Here is a 22,916-nt window from a genome sequence, read left to right on the forward strand (position 1 = left end):
ATGCCATTGTCACAGCTCGCAGAGAGGGAGGACTGATACGCAAAGATGCATATTTTGAGAATCATTCATTTCCGAAGGTGATTGTTAAGTTTGGGTTAATTCTACAGTAAAAGTTAGAATTCTATCCCAAGATGATTGTTCTTCTGAATCGTAGATTATCCTGGTAGTGGGTGTTTGCTTATTCTTAGATTCCTTCTATTCTTAATAGATGGAATGATGAAGGGAGTTAGAACTGAAAGAAATGAACCCACTTCCTCTTCTAATTGTCCTTATTACACCTTTTTCAGTGAAAGAATCGACATAAGAGTCACACTTTTCAATGGATTCCACCAATCAATCTGCCAACAACTGGTGGCCAAGAATGCCTTATCACAAAGGAATATTTCAATTCAACTCCATTTCTTAAACAATTTACTTATCTTGTTTTCAGATGAAAGCTTTTGCATATTTTCGGGAAACAAGGGTTCTGTTCTTTCTGTTTCTTTATTTCTGAACCCAAGTAGTTAGATCTACTTGGCAAGATGGTAGCACATCCCCTTCAAACATTCCCACCATCGTTTCAGAAAAAAAATAATGAAGAACAGTTAATGGGTAATTTTTACACTTCAAGAGATCTCCTTGCCTTGCACTGAGAACAAGTTAAAAGTTTTCACACTCCTGGTGAATTACTGTTCCCATTATTCTGATTTTCCAAGCAAGATAGTGGCTTGGAAGTCCCTTGGATGTAAATAAGTGTCTATAGCTTGTGGGATCCACAAAAGAGAATAAAATATCCTTACCTACTACCACGCAACCTACTGTCCTAAATCAAACTTAGAATAAAACGTAAAATAATCAAGTTACTAACAAATATCTATATGGCCCCGCTACAAGTTAACAAATTTCCGAATAAAATATGGTATAAATTGTCACTTCGAAGGCTTCCGTTTTGATTCCTTCATCGACTTGTGGAAAAGGAAAAGTGAATCCTCGAAATTGACTCTGCGTAGGAGTTCCTGAAGAGGCCAAAGATGTCACCATTTTCTTCCGTGAATGAGAGATGTTAGACGCTCATATCCATGTCAGGGAGCGAAAGGTGGCGAAGATGTTGCAGTACGTGGAAGGGAAGAAAGGGGAGGCCGTGAAGATCACCGAGTTTGTGTTCGAAACCTTGCTTAACATCTTGGGCCATGTCGTCTTCTCCCAAGACGTGTTCAGGTGCGGCGAGAAGGGCGACTAGGTGGGAATGCAGAGGCTTATAAAGGAGATGCTTTACATAGCTGCCAGTCCAAACATGGCGGATTTCTATCCTAATATCGGTGGGCTTGATTTGCACGGATTGAACCGGGCTTGCCTTCAGAGATTGAAAGATGTTATTGCTCTGTGGACACCGGTGGTGAAGGAGCGGCGAGCAATGAACGATAACTCCAAACATGATTTCCAGCAGGTTTTGCTCGATAATGGCTTCAGAGATCCTCAGATAAATGCCATCTTTCTGGTTCGTATCTATCTGCTCATCTTTCTTCTTGCTCTCCTTCCGTTCAGTTCTTGCCTTAATTTCTCCGTTCGTCTTCCGTTACCAGGAGACGTTTGGTCCCGGCTGGGAGACAAGCAGCACAACCATAGAATGGGCCATGGCGGACGAACACCCCAAGCAACTGACGAAAGTTGTCGAAGAACTTGACAGAGAAGTGGGCAACAGCACCCTGACGGAGGCTCATCTCCCTCGCCTCCAATACTTGCAGGCATGCACAAGGAGATGATGCGACTGTTAACCGTTTATTATGAGAAACGGTTTTCTCATAATCATGGTCTCAACTTCTGCCAGTTGCAACTCCCTCGGTAGCACGAAACCATGAACAACCTTGATGGGAGGTTGGCTTCAGATGGTAGTTTCGGTCCCCTGTCTTATCACTCAAGCCCCTTCAGTTGAGCCATCGCTGTGAGTGTTCAGAGATCGGAAGAGCCGAACAAGAACAGACAGAAGGAATCTGAAACGTATGGAAGAAGGTATGATTTTGCTTACGTTTAAATTATATGATGAATTTCATGTTGTTAGAAATTCATATTTAGGCTTACAGTTGGTATCAGAGCAGACCTCTGATCCAGCGTTTTGGTTCCATTTGAGCTTAAGTTTAAAAGCTCTGTTTTCAGTCTCTATTTTTTAAAAAAAAAATTATGCGCTAACTACTTGCGACAACCGGGGCTCTCGCATCGGCGAAAAGTGTCGGAGAAAGACGCAGCACCGACGCAAGCGACCATTCCGCATGGTTTGTCGGCGTCGACATTGTATAAAAAACAACTAGTGCTGACAGTTTCTGTCCGCTCTCGGTGCGGGACTGTTGGCGGCTCTCTCGCGTCTCCTTAGAGCGTCAGAGTCGCAGCGTCGACGCCTGTGACCATTCCGACAGGTTTGCCGGTGTCGACGACTTGAAAGAACGCCGACGAACCTTCTTTCTGCGTGCGGCTGGAGGTTGAAGACGACCTCCATCGTGCAGAAACACTGGCAAAATCAATTGCGCCAGTGACCATTAGGCCACTGGCCATCGGCTATTATGCATATTGGAATTTTTAGATTTATTTCCTCTTACTGTTTTTATGCATTTTTTGCATATATTTAAATGCATCAAATTAAAGTTATGCATAATATTATAATTTTTAATTATGCATATCTTATGAGAATATTTTGTGCATAATGATAACATGTTAGTGTAAGTTAAAATTATGCAATTCATGTTATTCTCATACATTTATGAGATTTAATGTCTAGTGATCCATATAATTTTTATTAATTAGAGAGTAGCCACAACATCTTTAACTTAATAAAAATTATATATTATGATTAGGATCACATAAAGAATATTAGACATTAATTGTAACTAATTTTACTTGATACAATAAATTTTATCCCACAGGAATTTTTATTATATTTGAGTTTATTAGTTAGGATAAAATATCAAGTTATTCATAATTTACCCATGGGGATTATGAATTCATAATAATTTGATAGTTTTATCATAAAGAACAAGTAGATATTAATTGTAATTAATTATGCTTAATATAATAAATTTTATCCCACAAGAATTTTTATTATATTTGAGTATATTAATTAGGATAAAATATCAAATTATTTATAATTTACCCACATGAATTATGAATTCATAAATAATTTGATAGTTTTGTCATCAAGTTTACTCATAAAGAATATTGAATATGCTTGAATTAAAAAACATTTAGCCCACATGCAATGTTTTTTATGTCAATTGATTTAATTTTTAAGCATGATTTACATTGGTAAAGCATGATATTTTATTCAAGCCTCAGTTTTAACATTAGCATGTAATTTATAATTTTATACAGTTGTACAACCTGCACATTTCTCTGATATTCATTGTGATATCCCTGATCTTAAGGGAGATAACTATAAGGTCTGGAAAGAGAGAATACTTCTTCATTTAGGGTGGATGGACATAGATTATGCTATTAGGAAAGACGAACCACCAGTAATTACTGATACCAGCACTGTAGCTGAAATTACACTTTATGAACGATGGGATCGATCTAATCGCCTCAGTGTACTGTTCATTAAGACTAAAATTGTTGTTGGTCTTCGTGGCTCTGTTGAGCAGTATGAAAATGTCAAAGACTTGCTAAAAGTCATTGATGCTCAATTTGTCACTTCAGATAAGGCATTAGCAAGCACCCTAATCACTAAGTTCTCATCCCTAAAGCACACCAGTATGAGAGGTGTGCGCGAGCACATCATGCAAATGAGGGATATTGCGGCTTAATTAAAAAATCTCGAGGTTGATATGTCAGAATCTTTCGTGGTGCATTACATTCTGAATTCCCTTCTGCACCAATATGGACCCTTCAAAATCTCGTACAACACACATAAAGATAAATGATCAGTTAATGAACTTTTGACCATGTGTATTCAAGAGGAAGGGCAACTGGTGATGGAACAAGGAGAAAGTGTCATGCTGGCAACACATGGAAAGGGAAAATATCAAGCCAAACAAAAAGGGAAGGGAAAAATACACCCCCCCCCCCCCCCCCCCCCCCCCCCCCCCCCCCCCCGCAAGCTAGTATTAAGAAAGATTCCAAGTGTTTCTTCTATAAAAAGAAGGGACACATGAAGAAGGAAAGCGCCAAGTTTTAGAAATGGCTTGCTGACAAAGGTACACCAACCTCATTTGTTTGTTATGAATCTAATATGGTTAAAGTCAATAATTACACTTGGTGGATTGATTCTGGATCAACAATCCACATCTCGAATTCCTTGCAAGGTTTGCAAAACCTAAGGAAACCAGTGGGAAGTGAGCATCACATTTTTTCAGGAGACCAGATGAGCTCACATGTGGAAGCTATATGAACTTGCTATTTAACTTTAAGTAGTGGCTTTGTTTTAAAATTAGAAAAGGCCTTTTATGTTCCAAGTTTCTCCGAAAACTTGATTTCAGTTTCAATGCTTGTACCTTATGAATATTCTTTTAACTTTTCAGACTCATCTTTCAGTTTATATTATAAGTCTGATTGTGTTGGGAATGGTACATTGTCTGATGGTCTTTATAACATTAATTTACAAAACAATGCCACTTACGATTCAATGCATGTTAACACTGGTAATAAAAGAGGTGTTATTAATGAGGATTCCTCTACATTATGGCACCGGAGATTAGGTCATATCTCCATAGATAGAATTAAAATATTAGTGAATGAAGGGGTACTTAATACTCTGGATTTTACTGATTTTGAGACTTGTGTAGACTACATTAAGGGAGAGCAGACTAACAAGTCAAAGAAAGGTGCCAATAGGAGTTCAGCCATATTAGAGATCATAGATACTGATATATGTAGTACAGACATGGACTCACATAGTCAGAAATACTTCATCTTTTTTATAGATGATTCCTCACGATACATGTATCTTTACATGCTTTATAATAAGAATGAAGCTTTAGATGCCTTTAAGATCTTTAAGGCTGAAGTAGAAACACAATGCGGTAAGCAAATTAAGATCGTGAGATCAGATAGAGGTGGAGAATACTATGGTAGATGCACAGAGAATGGACAAGCGCCTGGGCCACTTGCAAAGTTTCTTCAAGAACATGGGATTGTTGCCTAATATACCATGCTTGGTTCTCCGGACCAAAATGGTGTAGTAGAAAGAAGAAACCGAAACATTATTAGGCATAGTGCGGAGTATGCTTAGCAACTCCAATCTTCCTAGATCCTTGTGGCCTGAAGCACTTAAGACGGCAGTGTATACATTAAACCGAGTTCCAACCAAGGTTGTTCCAAAAATGCCATTTGAATTATGGAAAGGTTGGAAACCGAGTTTGCGACATATGCGCGTTTGGGGATGCCCGTCTGAAGTGAGAATTTATAATCCACAAGAGAAGAAGTTGGACCCAAGGACCATTAGTAGGTATTTCATTGGATATGTTGAAAGGTCTAAAGGTTGCAAATTTTATTGTCCATCTCACAACACTAGGATTGTGGAATCAAGAAATGCAAAATTTCTTGAAAATTACTTGATCAGTGGGAGGAATCCAACTCGGAACATAGTTTTTGAGAAGGATCATTCAAAATCTCAACCTTCCACCTCAAGTGATAGATTAGTTATTGTTCATAGCACCCCTCAAATACAAACTGGTGTTGAACAACCAATCATTGAAGTTCCACAAACTACTGACGACATTCCAGTAGATCAAGTACTTCAAGAGTTGCCAAACACTTTTGAACAACTAGTTGAACCACATACTTCTCAGGAAAATGATGGTTCTACATTAAGAAGATCTACTAGACTCAGGAGATCAGCAATTCCTGATAATTATATTGTGTATCTGCAAGAATCTAACATTGGAACCGCAAATGATCCCATGTATTTTTCAGAAGCCATGAGTTGCAAAGAATCAGAATTATGGTACAATGCTATGAAGGAAGAGATGAATTCTATGAAGAGTAATGGAGTCTGGGATCTTGTTGAGTTGCCTAGTGGATTTAAAGCCATTGGATGTAAATGGGTCTTTAAAACAAAGAAAGACTCATTAGGCAACATTGACCGATACAAGGCAAGACTCGTTGCTAAGGGATTCACTCAGAAAGAAGGAATCGATTACAAGGAAACTTTTTCTCCTGTATCTAAGAAAGATTCCTTGCGCATAATTTTGGCATTAGTAGCCCATTTTGACTTAGAGTTGCAACAAATGGATGTGAAAACGGCATTTCTCAATAGAGATCTAGAGGAGGATGTTTACATGAAACAACCTGTAGGATCCCCCTCTAGTGATGGTGACCAATTGGTTTGCAAGCTAAAAAATTTAATATATGGATTAAAACAAGCATCCCGCCAATCGTATTTGAAATTCCATAATGTAATTTCTTCATACGGGTTTGTAGAAAACATTATGGATCAATGTATATACCAGAAGGTCAGTGGGAGTAAAATCTGTTTTCTTGTTTTATATGTGGATGACATTTTGCTAGCAACCAATGATAAGGATTTTCTACATGAGGTGAAACACTTCTCTCTAACAATTTCGATATGAAGGATATGGGTGAGGCATCTTATGTCATTGGCATTAAGATTCATAGAGACAGATTTCGAGGTATCTTAGGTTTGTCTCAGGAAAACTGTATTAATACAGTGTTAGAGAGATTTCAGATGAAGGGTTGTTCACCAAGTGTAGCTCCCATTGTGAAGGGTGATAAGTTCAATTTGAACCAATGCCCGAAGAACGACCTTGAAATGGCACAAATGAAGGACATTCCATATGCTTCTGCTGTCGAAAGTCTAATGTATGTTCAAGTCTGCACAAGACCTGATATTGCATTTGCTGTTGGAATGTTGGGGCGATATCAAAGTAATCTCGGGTTTGACCACTGGAGAGTTGCAAAGAAAGTAATGAGGTACCTTCAAGGAACCAAAGACTACATGCTGATGTATAGACGGACAGACAATCTAGAAGTCATTGGTTGCTCAGATTATGACTTTGCTGGTTGTATGGATTTCCGCAAATCAACATCAGGATACATTTTCTTGATGGCCAATGGAGCAATATCATGGAGGAGTGCCAAACAGACTTTGACCGCCACGTCGACTATGGAAGCCGAGTTAGTTTCCTATTTTGAGGCTACTTCACATGGTGTATGGCTTAAGAGTTTCATTTATGGGCTTAGAATTATGGATTCTATCTCTAGGCCATTAAGAATATATTGCGATAATTCAGCTGCTGTTTTTATGGCCAAGAACAACAAAGTGGAAGTCGAAGTAAACACATCGACATAAAGTATTTGGCCATAAGAAAACGTGTTAAAGAAAATAAAGTGGTCATTGAGCATGTCAGCACTGACTTAATGATCGCAGATCCTTTGACTAAGGGCATGCCACCGTTTAAAAGGATCATGTTGTGAATATGGGACTTGGTTCCATTATGTAAATTTTTCATTGTATGAACAATGTTATTTCAGTGAAAGTCTTATTTAATGTGATGTTTTTTTCTCATATTTATGTGTACTTTAATTTTGAGAAAATTCATCTGTGTTGGACCAAGAGTAAACATAGGGTTCATTCATAAAGTATAAGAAATAAATGCATAGTAATACATGGAAGATAATACTCGTCATTAGAAGACCTATTGCCATGATTCATGTATTTATTACTTAAATTCAGATTATCGATGGGTTTAAGATTATATTAGAAGTTTGGAGCAAGTGGGAGAATGTTAACCGTTTATTATGAGAAAAGGTTTTCTCATAATCATGGTCTCAACTTCTAGCAGTTGCAACTCCCTCGGTAACACGAAGCCATGAACAACCTTGATGGGAGGTTGGCTTCAGATGGTAGTTTCGGTCCATGTCTCATCACTCAAGCCCCTTTAGTTGAGTCATCACCGTGAGTGTTCAGAGATCAAAAGCGCCGAACAAGAATAGAGAGAAGGAATCTGAAACGTATAGAAGGAGGTATGATTTTGCTTTCGTTTAAATTATATGACGAATTTCATGTTGTTAGAAATTCATGTTTAGGCTTACAGACTTCACTCAGCTGCTCCCTTCCTCATTCCTCACCGTGCTGTGGAAACAACTCAAGTAATGGGGTACACAGTCCCTAAAGACTGTCAAGTGCTGGTGAATGCTTACGCTATCGAAAGATATTCGAACTCTTGGACGGATCCTGACAGTTTTTTGCTTGAGAGGTTTCTGGAATCGGAGTTGGATTACAATGGGAACAAATTCCAGTTCATACCGTTTGGTGCAGGAAGAAGAATCTGCATGGGGCTTCCCCTTGCCAGTCGTACCATTCCGTTGATTTTGGGTTCTCTTCTCCACTCTTTCGATTGGGATCTTCCGAACGGAATGGAACCAGAGAAGTTAGGGTTGAATAAAAAATTAAGTCTGACGCTGGTTAGGGATCCCCCGCTAGTTGCCATTCCTAAAGTGAGAATGTAAAATCATTCTAGTTGAGGCTTATGAGAAGGTACTTTAGGTTTGGATATCTGAATAACTATATAATCCAAGAGAGTTGTTCAAATTTTTTTGTTTTTTCTATAGAAATTATGTAGTAAACGGACATGCGAACAAAGGTGGTGCAACCAAATACTCACGATGACAACATAAACAAAGATGTCTTTGAAAACTTGGAAAAGGAGTCTGACCCTATAGAACACTGAAGGTATGTAGTTAATTAAAACCAAGCAGTGAGAACCGCATATGATCAATCAAATTGAAAGACATTCATAACAAGCATAATTGTTTTGCCAACTTCAATATTATGTTTTTTTTTTCCTTTCAGATAAACCTTTTTTTTGGGGTGTGCAAACGCATGAAACTGATGAATAATTGTAAGGACTATGGACACTACCTATCTCCACATTGGTATGATATTGACCACTTTGGGCCTAAGCCCTCATGGATTTGCTTTTGGGTTTTACCCCCAAAAGGCCTCATACCAATAGAGATAGTGTCCACACTTATATATCCATGATCTTCTCCACTTCTACTTAATGTGGGACTTTGGTCATATACCCAACAATCCTCCCCTTGAACAAAAGACCACCGAGCCTCCCCTCAAATAATCATCCATCCGTCCACTCTCTACCAACCTGGATTTTTCACTCCAATGCGTTAGAAGCACACGTCTTACATGGAGTACCACCTGTCTTGAGAGCATGCTCTATCCAGATCAACTCCTCTTCACCGTGTTGAGAACGTCCATGAAGAATTCGGAGCACACCACCTATCCAATGGAGCACATCGACGGATCCCTTTGCAATCTAATTCGAGACCCATCACCTTCGTTTGACATCCAGAGAATCCATCCACCATGGATAACTCTGGGGCATAGGCATAGCTCTGATACCACTTGTAAGGACTATGGACACTACCTATCTCCACATTGGTATGATATTGTCCACTTTGGGCTTAAGCCCTCATGAACTTGCTCTTGGGCTTTACCCCCAAAAGGCCTCATACCAATAGAGATAGTGTCCACACTTATATATCCATGATCTTCCCCACTTCTAATCAATGTGGGACTTCTGTCATATACCCAACAATCCTCCCCTTGAACAAAGGACCACCGAGCCTCCCCTCAAACAATCATTCATCCGTCCACTCTCTACCAACCCGGATTTTTCACTCCAATGCGTTATAAGCACACGTCTTACATGGAGTACCACCTGTCTCGAGAGCATGCTCTATCCAGATCAACTCCTCTTCACCGTGTTGGGACCTGGACACGTCCATGAAGAATCCGGAGCACACCACCTGTCCAATAGAGAACATCTACGGATCCCTTTGCGATCTAATTCGAGGCCCACCACCTTCGTTCGACATTAAGAGGATCCATCCACCATGGCTAACTCTAGGGCATAACTTTGATACCCCTTGTAAGGGCTATGGACACTACCTATCTCCACATTGGTATGATATTGTTCACTTTGGGCCTAAACCCTCATGGATTTGCTCTTGGGCTTTACCCCCCAAAAGGCTTCATACCAATAGAGATAGTGTCTACACTTATATATCCATGATCTTCCCCACTTCTAGTCAATGTGTGACTTCTGTCATATACCCAACAATCCTCCCCTTGAACACGTCGAGCCTCCCCTCAAACTATCATCCATCTGTCCACTCTCTACCAACCCGGATTTTTCACTCCAATGCGTTGGAAGCACACGCCTTACATGGAGTACCACTTGTCTCGAGAGCATGCTCTATCCAGATCCTCTACACCGTGTTGGAACCTGGATACGTCTATGAAGAATCCGGAGCACATCCACGGATCCCTTTGCAATCTAATTCGAAGTCGACCACCTTCGTTCGATATTTAGAGGATCCATCCACCATGGCTAACTCTGGTGCATAACTCTGATACAACTTGTAAGGACTATGGACACTACCTATCTTCACATTTGTATGATATTGTCCACTTTGGGCTTAAGCCCTCATAGATTTGCTCTTGGGCTTTACGCCCAAAAGGTCTCATACCAATAGAGATAGTGTCCACACTTATATATCCATGATCTTCCCCACTTCTAGTCAATGTAGGACTTTGGTCATATACCCAATAGATAATACCCTTTTGTGACAAAAGGTTTGGAACTAGGAGGAAAAATACTCATTTGCATCATCGGACATGAATATCTGGACCCTTTTTTTGAAACTTAATTTCTACCATAGCACAAAATGAATCAAAGATGGTAAATACTTTTGTTCTATGTTTCATCAAATATAACTAAGTCTTGTATGATCATCCACAAAAACAATAAAATACTTTTCTTGAGAAATATTTGGGATATTAATAGGTCCCCAAATGTCCAGATAAACTAAAGCAAAAGGATTAGACAAAATATTATTTTGTTTGGGTTGGAAAGTAGACCTATGATGTTTCCCAAGCTCACAAAATTAACTCAACAATTAAGAAATAGAACTAAGTGATGGAACTAATGATTTCAAATTTGATAGAGAGGGATGACCCAACCGGTTGTGCCATTGTTGTGTATCTATGTTGGTAGTTGCTACAGTTGCCAATGTTGTGGGATCCATAAAGTAAAAACCTCCTCTTTCATAGTTGTCACTGGTCACCTACTTCATCCTAATGTCTTGGAAAATACATTGTGAAAGAAAAATGTTACAAAATAGTTTAGTTTCTTTATTAACTGATTAATAGACATGAGACTTAGAGGAAAATTTAGAATAAGAAGTTCCGGCAAAATTCAGAATTCAGCCATGCACCATAAATGAAACCACTCGATATTGCATATGAAGGGAGTTTTGATTCAAAAATGATTTGGAATTGATTCTAATATGACTTGGAATGTTTTGAGATAGAAAAACAAAGATTTAAAATACACGTTCTTTTTCTCTTCCTATCTCCTTTTCTTCTCACCCACGTTTGTCTCATTTTTTCTCTAAACTTTCTTATCTTTTTCCTTCTTCTAATCCACCGGTAAAGAAATGTAATTTTAAGACAATAAGGGCATGGACCATAGAATCTAACAACAAGTAATCCTTGGAATCTGGGTTAAGCCTTGGCAAGACAATACCATCCTCATCTCAAGGTTGTTTCAAAGAGTCTAATGTGGTTGAGGAGAAAAGGTCATTGATAGCTATAAGTCCTTGTGATAGCTAAGTGATGTTGAAATTCCATTTTTAAGTCTAGGCCTAGTGAGTAGATACAAATCCCTGTTTGGGTCTAGGCTTGTTTAGCCTAGTTAGTTTTTGAAACCCTAGAGGTTGTGTGCTTAATTTGTGGTTATAAATCTATATGAGGGTGAGTTTATGTAAGTTGGTTGTTATTATCAAACTTAGTGGAGTAAGTACTTGTGCAGGCAACATTGTAATTAACCTTGGACACAATTTGTTGTAACTGCACTTGACAACTCAAACATAATAGTTGAGGTTCTACACACCTTGAGAGTGTATTAACAAATTATCCAACATAGGACTGTGTCATTGATTTTGTTTGTTTGTGTTCTTTATGGGGTTGATTGATTATGCTTGAACATTTAATTGTGAAATTGATTTCTCTCTTTGAAATGTATTTATGATTGAAAACACACATAAGATTAAGACTAAAAAAAAAAAAAAAACTAAAAATAACACAAATTTTACCAAACCTATTCACCCCTTCTACATTTGTTCCTCATCAAACCTAACAGGACTATTTGTTTGAGGTCGGAGGTCAAAGTCAAATTAGGGAGAACAAACGACTTTATTAGGAGGAGGGAAGGGGGGATGTTCGAAGTCCAGATTTTCCAAATTTAAGTGAGGGAAGAGATCAGTCAATAGTAGTAGTTTAGATCATGAATAGGAACAAGTTGGATTCCCATGGTCCTCTAATTTGGTTTTATCTGATTAAAAAAGAAAAAGAAACTGTGTCAAACACAAGGAATAGAATTTCCAAACTGATGGTGACAAATTCATGTACTCACTACCCTTTCCCATTTCTTGCCTGCATTAAGGATTCAGAAATTCTGCTTCTGTGTCTGGGAATAGAACTTCTAGCCCGAATCAACTACTAGTAGTCTCTTTGTTTTAAATTCCATTTTCTCTCAATTATTATCGTATGTCGACTTTATCACCCAGAAATAGGAAAAACTGGAAGCGTTCGAGAGCTAACCAGGAGCTTGAAAAACTAGCAGTGCGTCACTTTCTCTTGAAATGACGAAATGATTCCATCCGTTTACCTGATGAAACAACTCGATAATCAGTGTCTTGTAGGTCACATCTCTGCACTAATACTCTGCTATACGTGGTCTTCAACAATCAATCACTTTTGCATTTGACAACAATGGAACCGCATTAAATGTTTTAAAGAATCTGTACTCTGCACTCTCACTGGCATCACCGATCAAATCAAATCATCAATGAGAGAAAATAACAGCCAACTACCAAACTTGATGGGATGTTTCTTTCTATACTTTTTACTTAATTCATGTCGTATGAAGGAGGGAGAAAGAAAGAGCCCTGAATTATTGATGCCGGTGCCCACCATGTCGGATGCCATTGTCACTGCTCGCAGAGAGGGAGGAGTGATACGAAATGATGCATATTTTGAGAATCATTCATTTCCGAAGGAGATTGTTAAGTTAGATCATCTGAGAATATGTTAAGGTTATATTTGTTGTGTGGGTTCCCAATATAAATTGAAGAGAACGTGAGTGAGAAGACGGGGAAAAGAAGAAGCAAAGAGGAAAGGGGCGGTTAAAGCAGAATAGTCCATATAGTTTCCGCCAAATGCTTTGATTTGTGTTATCTGTGGTCCGATCGAGCTGAAACTTTGCAAAGACGTTTAAAACTGAGGGCTCTACAATCTGAACGGTGGAGATCAGATTTGGAGTAATATTTCTGGTATTTTTAGCTGTGAACAGTAACACGTCATCTTAGATAAAATCTCTTATTTCACATCGTTTTGGTTGCCAAGAAAGTGTTTTTCTTAAGATTATTATTGATTGTATGCCTCTGGTGTTATCTAGAGAGAATATTTGTGTACACATCGGTGTTAATAGTGAAAGTTTTAACTGGACTAGGTCCCGTGGTTTTCCCTTTGTTTTGAAGGGTTTTCCACGTAAAAAATCTTGGTTCTTTGTATGTGTGTGGCTTTTCTCTATTAAATTACTTCTCGATGGATTCACACAAAGTGGGAGAGTATCATTTCTCCCAACAATATTTAATTCTATCCCAAGATGATTGTTCTTATGAATCGTAGATTATCCTGGTAGTGGGTGTTTGCTTGTTCTTAGATTGTTTTTTCGGATCTGGAGTCTATTCGAAGGGAGTTAGAACTGAAAGAAATGAACCACTTCCTCTTCTAATTGTCCTTATTACACCTTTTTCAGTGAAAGAATCGACATGAGAGTCACATTTTTTCAATGGATTCCACCAATCAATCTGCCAAGAACTGGTGGCCAAGAGTGCCTTATCACAAAGGGGGGGTTAGTGCCCCAAAGTGGATTCTTGAAGATCAAGTCATGTCCAACATGAAGATCATGTCATGTCATATACATGAAGATCAGGTAAGAATTTGTGTTAGTGTTGACGACTTCATGTGCACTGGAAAACAGTTTCCAGTGTTAGTGCCCCAACATGAGAAAAACATAAAAAATAAGAGAATTTCTAAACCTTTACAGTGCACTTAATTACAACATAATCGTTAAACCCAAAATTAGGTAAAACAACCATTATTACTACACGAATAAGTTATTGAATGTATAATTAAATATACTAATATATTTATTAATTGAATTAGATATTTTATTGTACATTAATATGGTAATTACATGAGCCAATGAAATACGTATATGATTAATTACAAATAATAAATAAATAACATTATAAATAAAAAACGAAAATAATACATTAAGTTATTAATTTATTAATAACATATGATATATTTTAACCTAAAAATGAATAATTTAAGAGAAAAAATTGATCTAATCATAACTTTAACACACTATATATTTGTACATAATATATTTTATGTATTATTAATTAATAATATATTATCACAAAATTTAAAACCATTGGTTTAATTAACTATAACAATCGGATAATTATGCCAAAATAATTTATCAAATATTTATTTTAATAATATTTTAATTATAACTATTAAATCACTATTTTAATATAGTAATTGTAAAATAAAAATAATTATTTTATAAATAAAAATTATAAATTAATAATTTTTATGAAGATAGTTTAATTTTTCCTAACTTAGGAAAAATTAAACATCTTCGTCTTCCTCAACAGCGAGCCAGCGGGGCGATGGCGACGGGGACGGGCTAGGCAAAGGCAACGGCCGGCGACGGCGGCGGGCAATGCTGACAGAGGCGGCGCTCCGACGGTACGCCGAGAGGGAGAAGAGAGGGAGGCCGAGAAGCTCTGCAAATGCTCGACCTCCCGTGCTTTGCGGGAATGAGAGAGGGCTGCGGAAATGAGAGAGGGAGCAGAGAATAAGAGAGGGCTGCAAGAACGGAGACGAGAGAGGGTTACGGGAACAGAGACGAGAGAGGGCCGGGAACGGAGACGAGAGAGGGCTGCGGGAAAGGAGACGAGAGAGGGAGCAGAGAAAGAGAGAGGGTTGCGGGAATGCAATGGCAGAGAGGGTGTGCGGCAGAGAGAGCCCCGAGAGACAGCCCCGCGCGAGAGAGTCATGTAGATGATTCTCAAAATCGGGCGGAAAGCACTTTCCGCCCGTTACTCTTGAGACATGAACTCTTGATTCATGTATATTCATGTACATGACATGAATTTGGGCGCTCCCTAACGACATCAGGACATGACCTGCGTAATGCGCATGAAGATCATGTCCCGAGTCATGTGCACTAACCCCCCCAAAAGGAGTATTTCTATTCAACTCCATTTCTCTAACAATTCACTTTTTGTTGTTTTCGGATGAAAACCTTCTGCATATCTTCTGGAAAACAAGGGTTCTGTTCTTTCTGTTTCTTTATTTCTGAACCCCAACTAGTTAGATCTACTTGGCAAGATGGTAAATACTCTTTCTCTAACGAGTACTATCTTGCTTTTGAAAAAGTGGACGCGGTTATTAATTAATCCATTTCTCCTGTGCAGCACATCCCCTTCAAACATTCCCACCCATCGTTTCAGAAAAAAAAAAAAATAATGAAGAAGAGTTAATGGGTAGTTTTTACACTTCAAGAAGTTAAAAAGTTTTCATACTCCTGGTGAATTACAGTTCCCATTATTCTGATTTCCCAAGCAAGATAGTGGCTTGATCATCGCTATATAAGAACATTTCGTAGAGGAAAACCCACCACTCCATTCTGTTACTCCCATCTCTCCTGGCAAGATGGTATTGTCTTTCCTCCACCTCTACTCGTTTCTTCTGGGAACTGTATCTCCTCTTGTAGATAACACTGCTCTGCTTCTCCCATTTTAGAAGGTAGTTTCAATTATTGAGTAGAAAAAACTCTTTTTTGCCTCCTGAGGCCTTTTCTGCTGTAACTTTTATGTCTTCTGCTCAGGGGAACAAAAACCTTTATCAGTCAATAGTAAATAAAAAAAACTTTATCTGCTCTGCTGTGACTTTTATGTCTTCTGAGGGCTTTTCTGCTGTGACTTTATCAGTCAATAGTAGTGGTTTAGATCACGAGTAGGAAGAAGTTGGATTCCATTGATCCTCTACTTTGGTTTTATCTGATTAAAAAAGAGAAAGAAATTGTGTCAAACACAAGGAAGAAAAAAAATCAAAAGAGAATAAAATATCTTTACCTGCTACCACCCAACCTAATCTCCTAAATCAAACACAGAATAAAACGTAAAATAATCAAAGTTACTAACAAATATGTTATAAATTGTGACTTCGAAGGCTTCCGTTTTGATTCCTTCATCTACTTGTGGAAAAGGAAATTTTTAATTAGTGGGAGCCCTCGAAATTGACTCCTGCGTGGCAGTTCCTGAAGAAGCCGCCATTTGATGACTTGTAGCAGCCACGATTACGTATTCCAAACAAGTTTTCCAGTCAAAAATATGTCACCGTTTTCTTCCGTGAATGAGAGAAACTGAACCTGTTACTTGGTAGTATAGATTATACATTATAAATGGAGCTACTCCGCATTCTTTCCTTTCTACTTTCTCATTCTCCATGGAACTTCTCCTATGGCTTCTCTTCCTTGTTCCCATCTTCCTCTTACTCAAACAATTCCAACGTAAAAATCTCCCGCCGGGACCATTTCCATGGCCCATCGTCGGCAACATCTTCTCCATGCCATCCAAATCCCCCCATGTCGATCTCATGAAGCTGTCGCGGATTCACGGTCCACTCATGCTAGTGAAGTTTGGTGCGCAGCCTGTGGTTATCGCATCGAACCAGGAATCCGCCATGGAAATCCTGAAAACCCATGATAAAACCATGTCCGGCAGGTATATTCCCCATAGTCTTCGAATGAACGACCACACTGAGCACTCCGTGGTTTGGACGGATTGTACCGATAACTGGAAGATGCTGAGGAGAATAGCCAGAACAGAACTGTTTACCACCAAGATGTTAGACGCTCATATCCATGTCAGGGAGCGAAAGGTGGCGGAGATGTTGCAGTACGTGGAAGGGAAGAAAGGGGAGGCCGTGAAGATCACCGAGTTTGTGTTCGGAACCTTGCTTAACATCTTGGGCCATGTCGTCTTCTCCCAAGATGTGTTCAGGTACGGTGAGAAGGGCGACGAGGTGGGGATGCAGAGGCTTATAAGGGAGATGCTTTACATAGCTGCCAGTCCAAACTTGGCGGATTTCTATCCTATTATCGGTGGGCTTGATTTGAACGGATTGAACCGGGCTTGCCTTCAGAGATTGAAAGATGTTGTTGCTCTGTGGACACCGGTGGTGAAGGAACGGCGAGCAATGAACGATAACTCCAAACATGATTTCCTGCAGGTTTTGCTCGACAATGGCTTCAGAGACCCTCAGATAAATGCCATCTTTCTGGTTCGTATCTATCTGTTCATTTTTCTTCTTGCTCTCCTTCCATTTAGTTCTTGCCTTAATTTCTCCGTTCTGCTTCCGTTACCAGGAGACGTTTGGTCCCGGCTCGGAGACAAGCAGCACAACCATAGAATGGGCCATGGCGGAGCTCATCAAACACCCCAAGCAACTGACGAAAGTTGTCGAAGAACTCGACAGAGAAGTGGGCAACGGCACCCTGACGGAGGCTCATCTCCCTCGCCTCCAATACTTGCAGGCATGCATCAAGGAGACGATGCGACTTCACCCAGCTGCTCCCTTCCTCATTCCCCACCGTGCTGTGGAAACAACTCAAGTAATGGGCTACACGGTCCCTAAAGACTGTCAAGTGCTAGTGAATGCTTACGCTATCGGAAGAGATCCGAACTCTTGGACGGATCCTGACAGTTTTTTGCCTGAGAGGTTTCTGGAATCGGAGTTGGATTACAATGGGAACCATTTCCAGTTCATACCGTTTGGTGCAGGAAGAAGAATGTGCATGGGGCTTCCCCTTGCCAGTCGTACCATTCCGTTGATTTTGGGGGCTCTTCTCCACTCTTTCGATTGGGATCTTCCGGACGGAATGGAACCAGAGAAGTTAGAGCTGAATGAAAAACTAAGCCTGACGCTGGTTAGGGATCCCCCGCTCGTTGCCATTCCTAAAGTGAGAATGTAAAATCATTCTAGTTGAGGCTTATGAGCATAAAGAAGGTACTTCAGGTTTGGATATCTGAATAACTATGTAATCCATGAGAGTAGTTCAGATTTTTTTTGTTTTTCTATAGAAATTATGTAGTAAATGCACTTGCGAATTAAAGATTTATATAGTTTTGTGAACAATCTCGAGGCACTGAGTGTTCAAAAGGAGAATTTGATCATTATCTCATTTTTATTAACTCTTTTTTAGAATAATAATGGTTAAATTCTCTTTTTTTTTTTTCCTTTCCTCTAGGTGTTTCAGACAGACCCTTAAGAGATCTTAAAGGATAATGGTGATGATTGTTAGAAACACTCTTGTAATTTGGTTTATATAGTGTTTTAAGTTTTTACCCCGATACTTTCTTGTCAAAGTGTATTTACATCCTATTACACAAAAAAAAAAAAAAAAATCATTTTATATAAGTCACTAATAGGTGGAGAATGAGGTTTTGTCCCTTCTTTTTGTCTCTGGTCTCTCTCTTCTCTCTTCTTTCTCTCTTATACTTAACTCAAGCCTCAAGTTCTTAGGCTCTTCTCTCTTAACTTTTAGAGACTTTGGGGAATATACTTGTCCAAATAATCTGAATTAACATGGAATGATCGATTATCCCACCAGATTGGTCAATTAGATAGAACCTTGCCAATAAGGAACTTTGATCGATCAAATGAAAATTCATATACTTGTATTGCATAGCCAGAGGGAATCGCGATTGATCGTTCAGCCACCGGCAATGATCGATCAACTTAACTTTTTTGGAGCAATGATAACATATTGATCAATCAATAAGTTGTCGTTATGATCGATTGATCGATCAATCACTTACTAGTGATCAATTAATCAACGATCTGATTTTTGCCAATAGGCAAATAACGGCTAGTTTGTGTTAGGGAAACCATAAATACCCTACCAAACTATGAGTAAAAAGAGACATGAACATTTATTAGCATATATTCAAGCCCCCAAACTTTATCTTGCAAATTCCCTTTCAAAAATGCTTTTGAGAGAAAGATAGCGATCTCACTGTGAAATTTTTTTATTTCTTTCAATCATCATTGCATGCATGATAGTACAAACCCCCTGATCATTCTACAACGTGCCACAAAGGAGGAGAAAACTTGAAATCTCTCAAAGAGAAACATCTCTCTAAGTTAGGGTATACAATTTCCCCTTTCTTTTATGGTATTGAGAGGAGTTCATCTAGAACATGATAATCTAGATAGAAATGCTTAGATAGAGCTAGAATCTAACAATAATCTCTTGGGGAGATTGGGTTATATGAAAATTGTGTACTATACTTGGCTGAATAAATTCAGAATCTCTTTGCATTTTTTCAACTATTTGAGCGTAATAGTGAAAATTTTCCTAAGCATTTGAGCGGTGACTACTACTAGGGACGGGTTAGTCCCCCAAATGGATACATGAAGATCAAGTTCATGTCCAACATGAAGATCATGTCAGTCATGTACATGTAGATCATCTTCGCACTTGGTGTTAGTTTTGACGACTTTATGTGCACTGAAAAACAGTTTCCAGTGTTAGTGCCCCAACATGAGAAAAACATAAAAAACAAGAGAATCTCTAAATCTTTACAGTACACTTAATTACAACATAATCCTTAAACCCCAAATTAGGTAAAACAACCATTATTACTACACGAATAAGTTATTTAACGTATAATTAAATATATTAATATATTTAATAATTAAATTAGATATTTTATTGTGTATTAATATGGTAATTACACGAGCCAATGAAATGCGCATATAATTAATTACAAATAATAAATAAATAACGTTATAAATAACAAAAACGAAAGTAATACGTTGAGTTATTAATTTATTAATAACATATGATATACTTTAACCTAAAAATGAATAATTTAAGAGAAAAAATTGATCTAATCATAAATTTAACACACTATATATTTGTACATAATATATTTTATGTATTATTAATTAATAATATATTATCTCAAAATTTAAAACCATTGGTTTAATTAACTATAGCAATCGGATAATTATGCCAAAATAATTTATCAAATATTTATTTTAACAATATTTTAATTATGACTATTAAATCACTATTTTAATATAGTAATTATAAAATAAATATATTAAATAAATAAAAATAATTATTTTATAAATTAATTTTATAAATTAATGATTTTAATGACGATAGTTTAATTTTTTCTAACTTAGGAAAAATTAAACCATCGTCGTCTTCCTCAACGGCGAGCCAACGGGCAACGGCAACGACGGCGGGCAACGCCGATAGAGGCGGCGCTCTAACGGTACGCAGAGAGGGAGAAGAGAGGGAGGCCGAGAAGCTCTGCAACAGATGCTCAACCTCTTGTGCTCTGCAACGAAGGTCGAGAGAGAGAGGAGAGGGAGGATGGCTGTTAAACCGAAGCCGATGGCTGAAATCAAAGCCGAATGTGAAAATCGAGGCCGAATCAAAGTAGAAATTAAGAAATTGAAGCCCAAATGTCAAAATCAAAGAAAACCAAAATTGAAACAGGGGAAATCGCAAGAAATTGGAAGGTCTTTTGGGGAAAAGATAATAGCGTGAGGGAGAAGGGAGTGAGATACCAAAAGGGAGAAGAGAGGGAGAAGAGAGAGAGAGAGAGAGAGAGAGGGAGAAGCGAGCGGGAGGTTCAGAGGGAGAGCGAGTCTGAGAAGGAGAGAAGGATGTCGTAGAGAGGGAGACCGGAGAGAGAGAGAGAGAGAGAGAGAGAGAGAGAGAGAGGGAGCAGAGAACGAGAGAGGGTTGCGGAACGAAAGAGAGTTGCGGGAACCAGAGAACGAAAATGAGAGCGACAGTGTGCGAGAGACAGAGGCCCGAAAGAGCGTCCCGCGAGTGTCATGTACATGATTCTCAAAATCAGGCGAAAAACACTTTCCACTGTTTACTCTTGGGACATAAACTCCTAAGTCATGGATAATCATGTATATGACATAATCTTTGGCGCTCCCTAACGACATCAGGACATGAACTGAGTAATGCGCTTGATCTTCATGTCCTAAGTCATGTTGACTAACCCCCTAGGAGAACAACATCAAAAACAAAAAAAAAACAAAAAAAATTGTCTTTATCGTGTGTGCATGATCGTACTTACATTGAATTGCTTAATTGCATGATATTTTTTTCTTGCACAAAACGATTTTAGTTTGAATATCTCAATACCCCCCTTGTTGAGAAGCCACCTGGGCCAACACTTTTTTTCAAAATACCCCTCGAGGCTCCATAATACATAACCCAATAACTACATATCCAAATAACATACAATCTTAACCATAGACTTCTAACATCAATCCAATCTAACTAACACTCCATGGACTCATATTAATATGTAAAAAGACTAAAATACCCCTATAGATGTAACTTTTAACAACTTGAAAACTAGAAGAAAAAAAAGTTTTTCTTACGGGCTTTGTTGATCTTCATGTTTCTCCAATTTGAGTATTTGTACTGGTCATGAACTAGGAACCAAATGGACAAATCATGGCTTTTGGACAAGGATTACAGCTTCTTCAGGCAAAAACAAAAGGTAAAAGGGCAAAAGAGCCAAAGAGGAAAGTCAGATTTGAGAGTGAGGAAGACTGCAAAAACCAACCATATTGAGGGCATTCCTCTCTTCTTCCACGTATTTGCAGCCATAGCGATCAAAAACTTATCAGAATCATGGACAAAGAAAATGAAAAGTTATCAAGGAGCTTTCCCCTTCTTGCTGATATTTTGCCTGTGTTCATTTTCTGACTCTTTCTTCGCTTGCTGCCTGTACAACTCACAAAAGACATTAGAAAGTCCATCTAACCTGGCCTCTCAACCCACATAATCTTTTCACAGATACACTTCTTCTTTAATCTTCCACCACTCACAATGCAGTTTCTTCCTCTACCTGCAGCTGAAGGAGATTGCTCTCTCAGGGTCTTAACTGTTTCTGAACACGTTCATGCTCACGTGGTTTCATGTGGAAAGGCAACATGGGATTTTGAGTGCCCAATGAAGGGGAGGAAGGATCGATGCCCCCACTACTTCCAGATCGGTTCATGGTGGGTCGTTGGGTTGCACAGTTCAGCAGTTTATCCACATGACCCAGCTAGGTCAACCGGGTTTCAGCCTCCCCAGCTTTGGAAAATAGGCAACCCAGACAGGGCACCGGTCCAATTGAAACCGTTTGACCAGCCTGTTCAGTTCAGGTTTCACAACACTAAATAGGATGATTGTATTAAAAAATAAAGGGCAGGATCAAAGAAGGGCAGCTCTGGTCATCTATGTCCAAACAGATGGAAGCACATATGTACATTGTTAATTCCGCTAGTACGATCCGATTAATAGAGAGATGAAGAAAACGAGGGAATCAATAGTCAAAAGGAGAATGTGATTTCATTTAGAGACTAGAAGAAAATTTAAAATATAGTGTCCAGTATTGTGGAGACATACAAGGAAAACAATGGTGGCAACACTTGGAAAGTTGTTGTATTTAATAACTGTGATGACAACATATAGAGAATTGTTTTGTGCACAAATTTCTTATGAGATTGAACCTAGGCATTATTAGTATTTCTAATCAGCTGGACTTGTTTCTAAGTTGAGGTTCTTCAGTTATTTCCTCCATCAGTTAATTCTCTGGTTTTACTATGCTGCCACATCCTTAACTAGAGGTAAATTGTGGAGTTCCACAAACAAACTACTACCATTTTGCAATTCCATCTCAACAAATAATTATGAAGAGTTGTGGTTTTTAGGAATTCTCTTATTTTTTGGTTC

At 38.5% G+C, this 22,916-nt stretch overlaps 1 protein-coding gene and 1 pseudogene across 1 annotated transcript; both read left to right on the top strand.

The window, feature by feature from the left end:
- Nucleotides 1–949: 949 nt before the first annotated feature.
- Nucleotides 950–13,009, top strand: LOC137944334 (corytuberine synthase-like; annotated as a pseudogene).
- A 1,751-nt stretch (nucleotides 13,010–14,760) lies between these two features.
- On the top strand, nucleotides 14,761–18,288 carry LOC137944333 (corytuberine synthase-like). The gene is made up of 2 exons (XM_068789991.1): nucleotides 14,761–17,431; nucleotides 17,517–18,288. Exons 1-2 carry the CDS (start codon nucleotides 16,595–16,597, stop codon nucleotides 18,120–18,122), a joined length of 1,443 nt encoding a protein of 480 aa, XP_068646092.1. The 5' UTR covers nucleotides 14,761–16,594; the 3' UTR covers nucleotides 18,123–18,288.
- Nucleotides 18,289–22,916: the final 4,628 nt, after the last annotated feature.

Source organism: Aristolochia californica, unplaced genomic scaffold (genome assembly GCF_029961685.1).
Source record: "Aristolochia californica isolate CCGP_79_NKW_82.1479 unplaced genomic scaffold, dmAriCali1.0.hap1 SCAF_11, whole genome shotgun sequence".
Taxonomy (NCBI): domain Eukaryota; kingdom Viridiplantae; phylum Streptophyta; class Magnoliopsida; order Piperales; family Aristolochiaceae; genus Aristolochia; species Aristolochia californica.

What these genes read in the sequence shown, in the direction of transcription:
- LOC137944333 (XM_068789991.1), top strand. Translation starts at nt 16,595, where the DNA reads ATGGAACTTCTCCTATGGCTTCTCTTCCTTGTTCCCATCTTCCTCTTA. An exon ending in AGATAAATGCCATCTTTCTG is followed by an intron (nt 17,432 to 17,516) that starts GTTCGTATCTAT and finishes TTCCGTTACCAG; the next exon opens with GAGACGTTTGGTCCCGGCTC.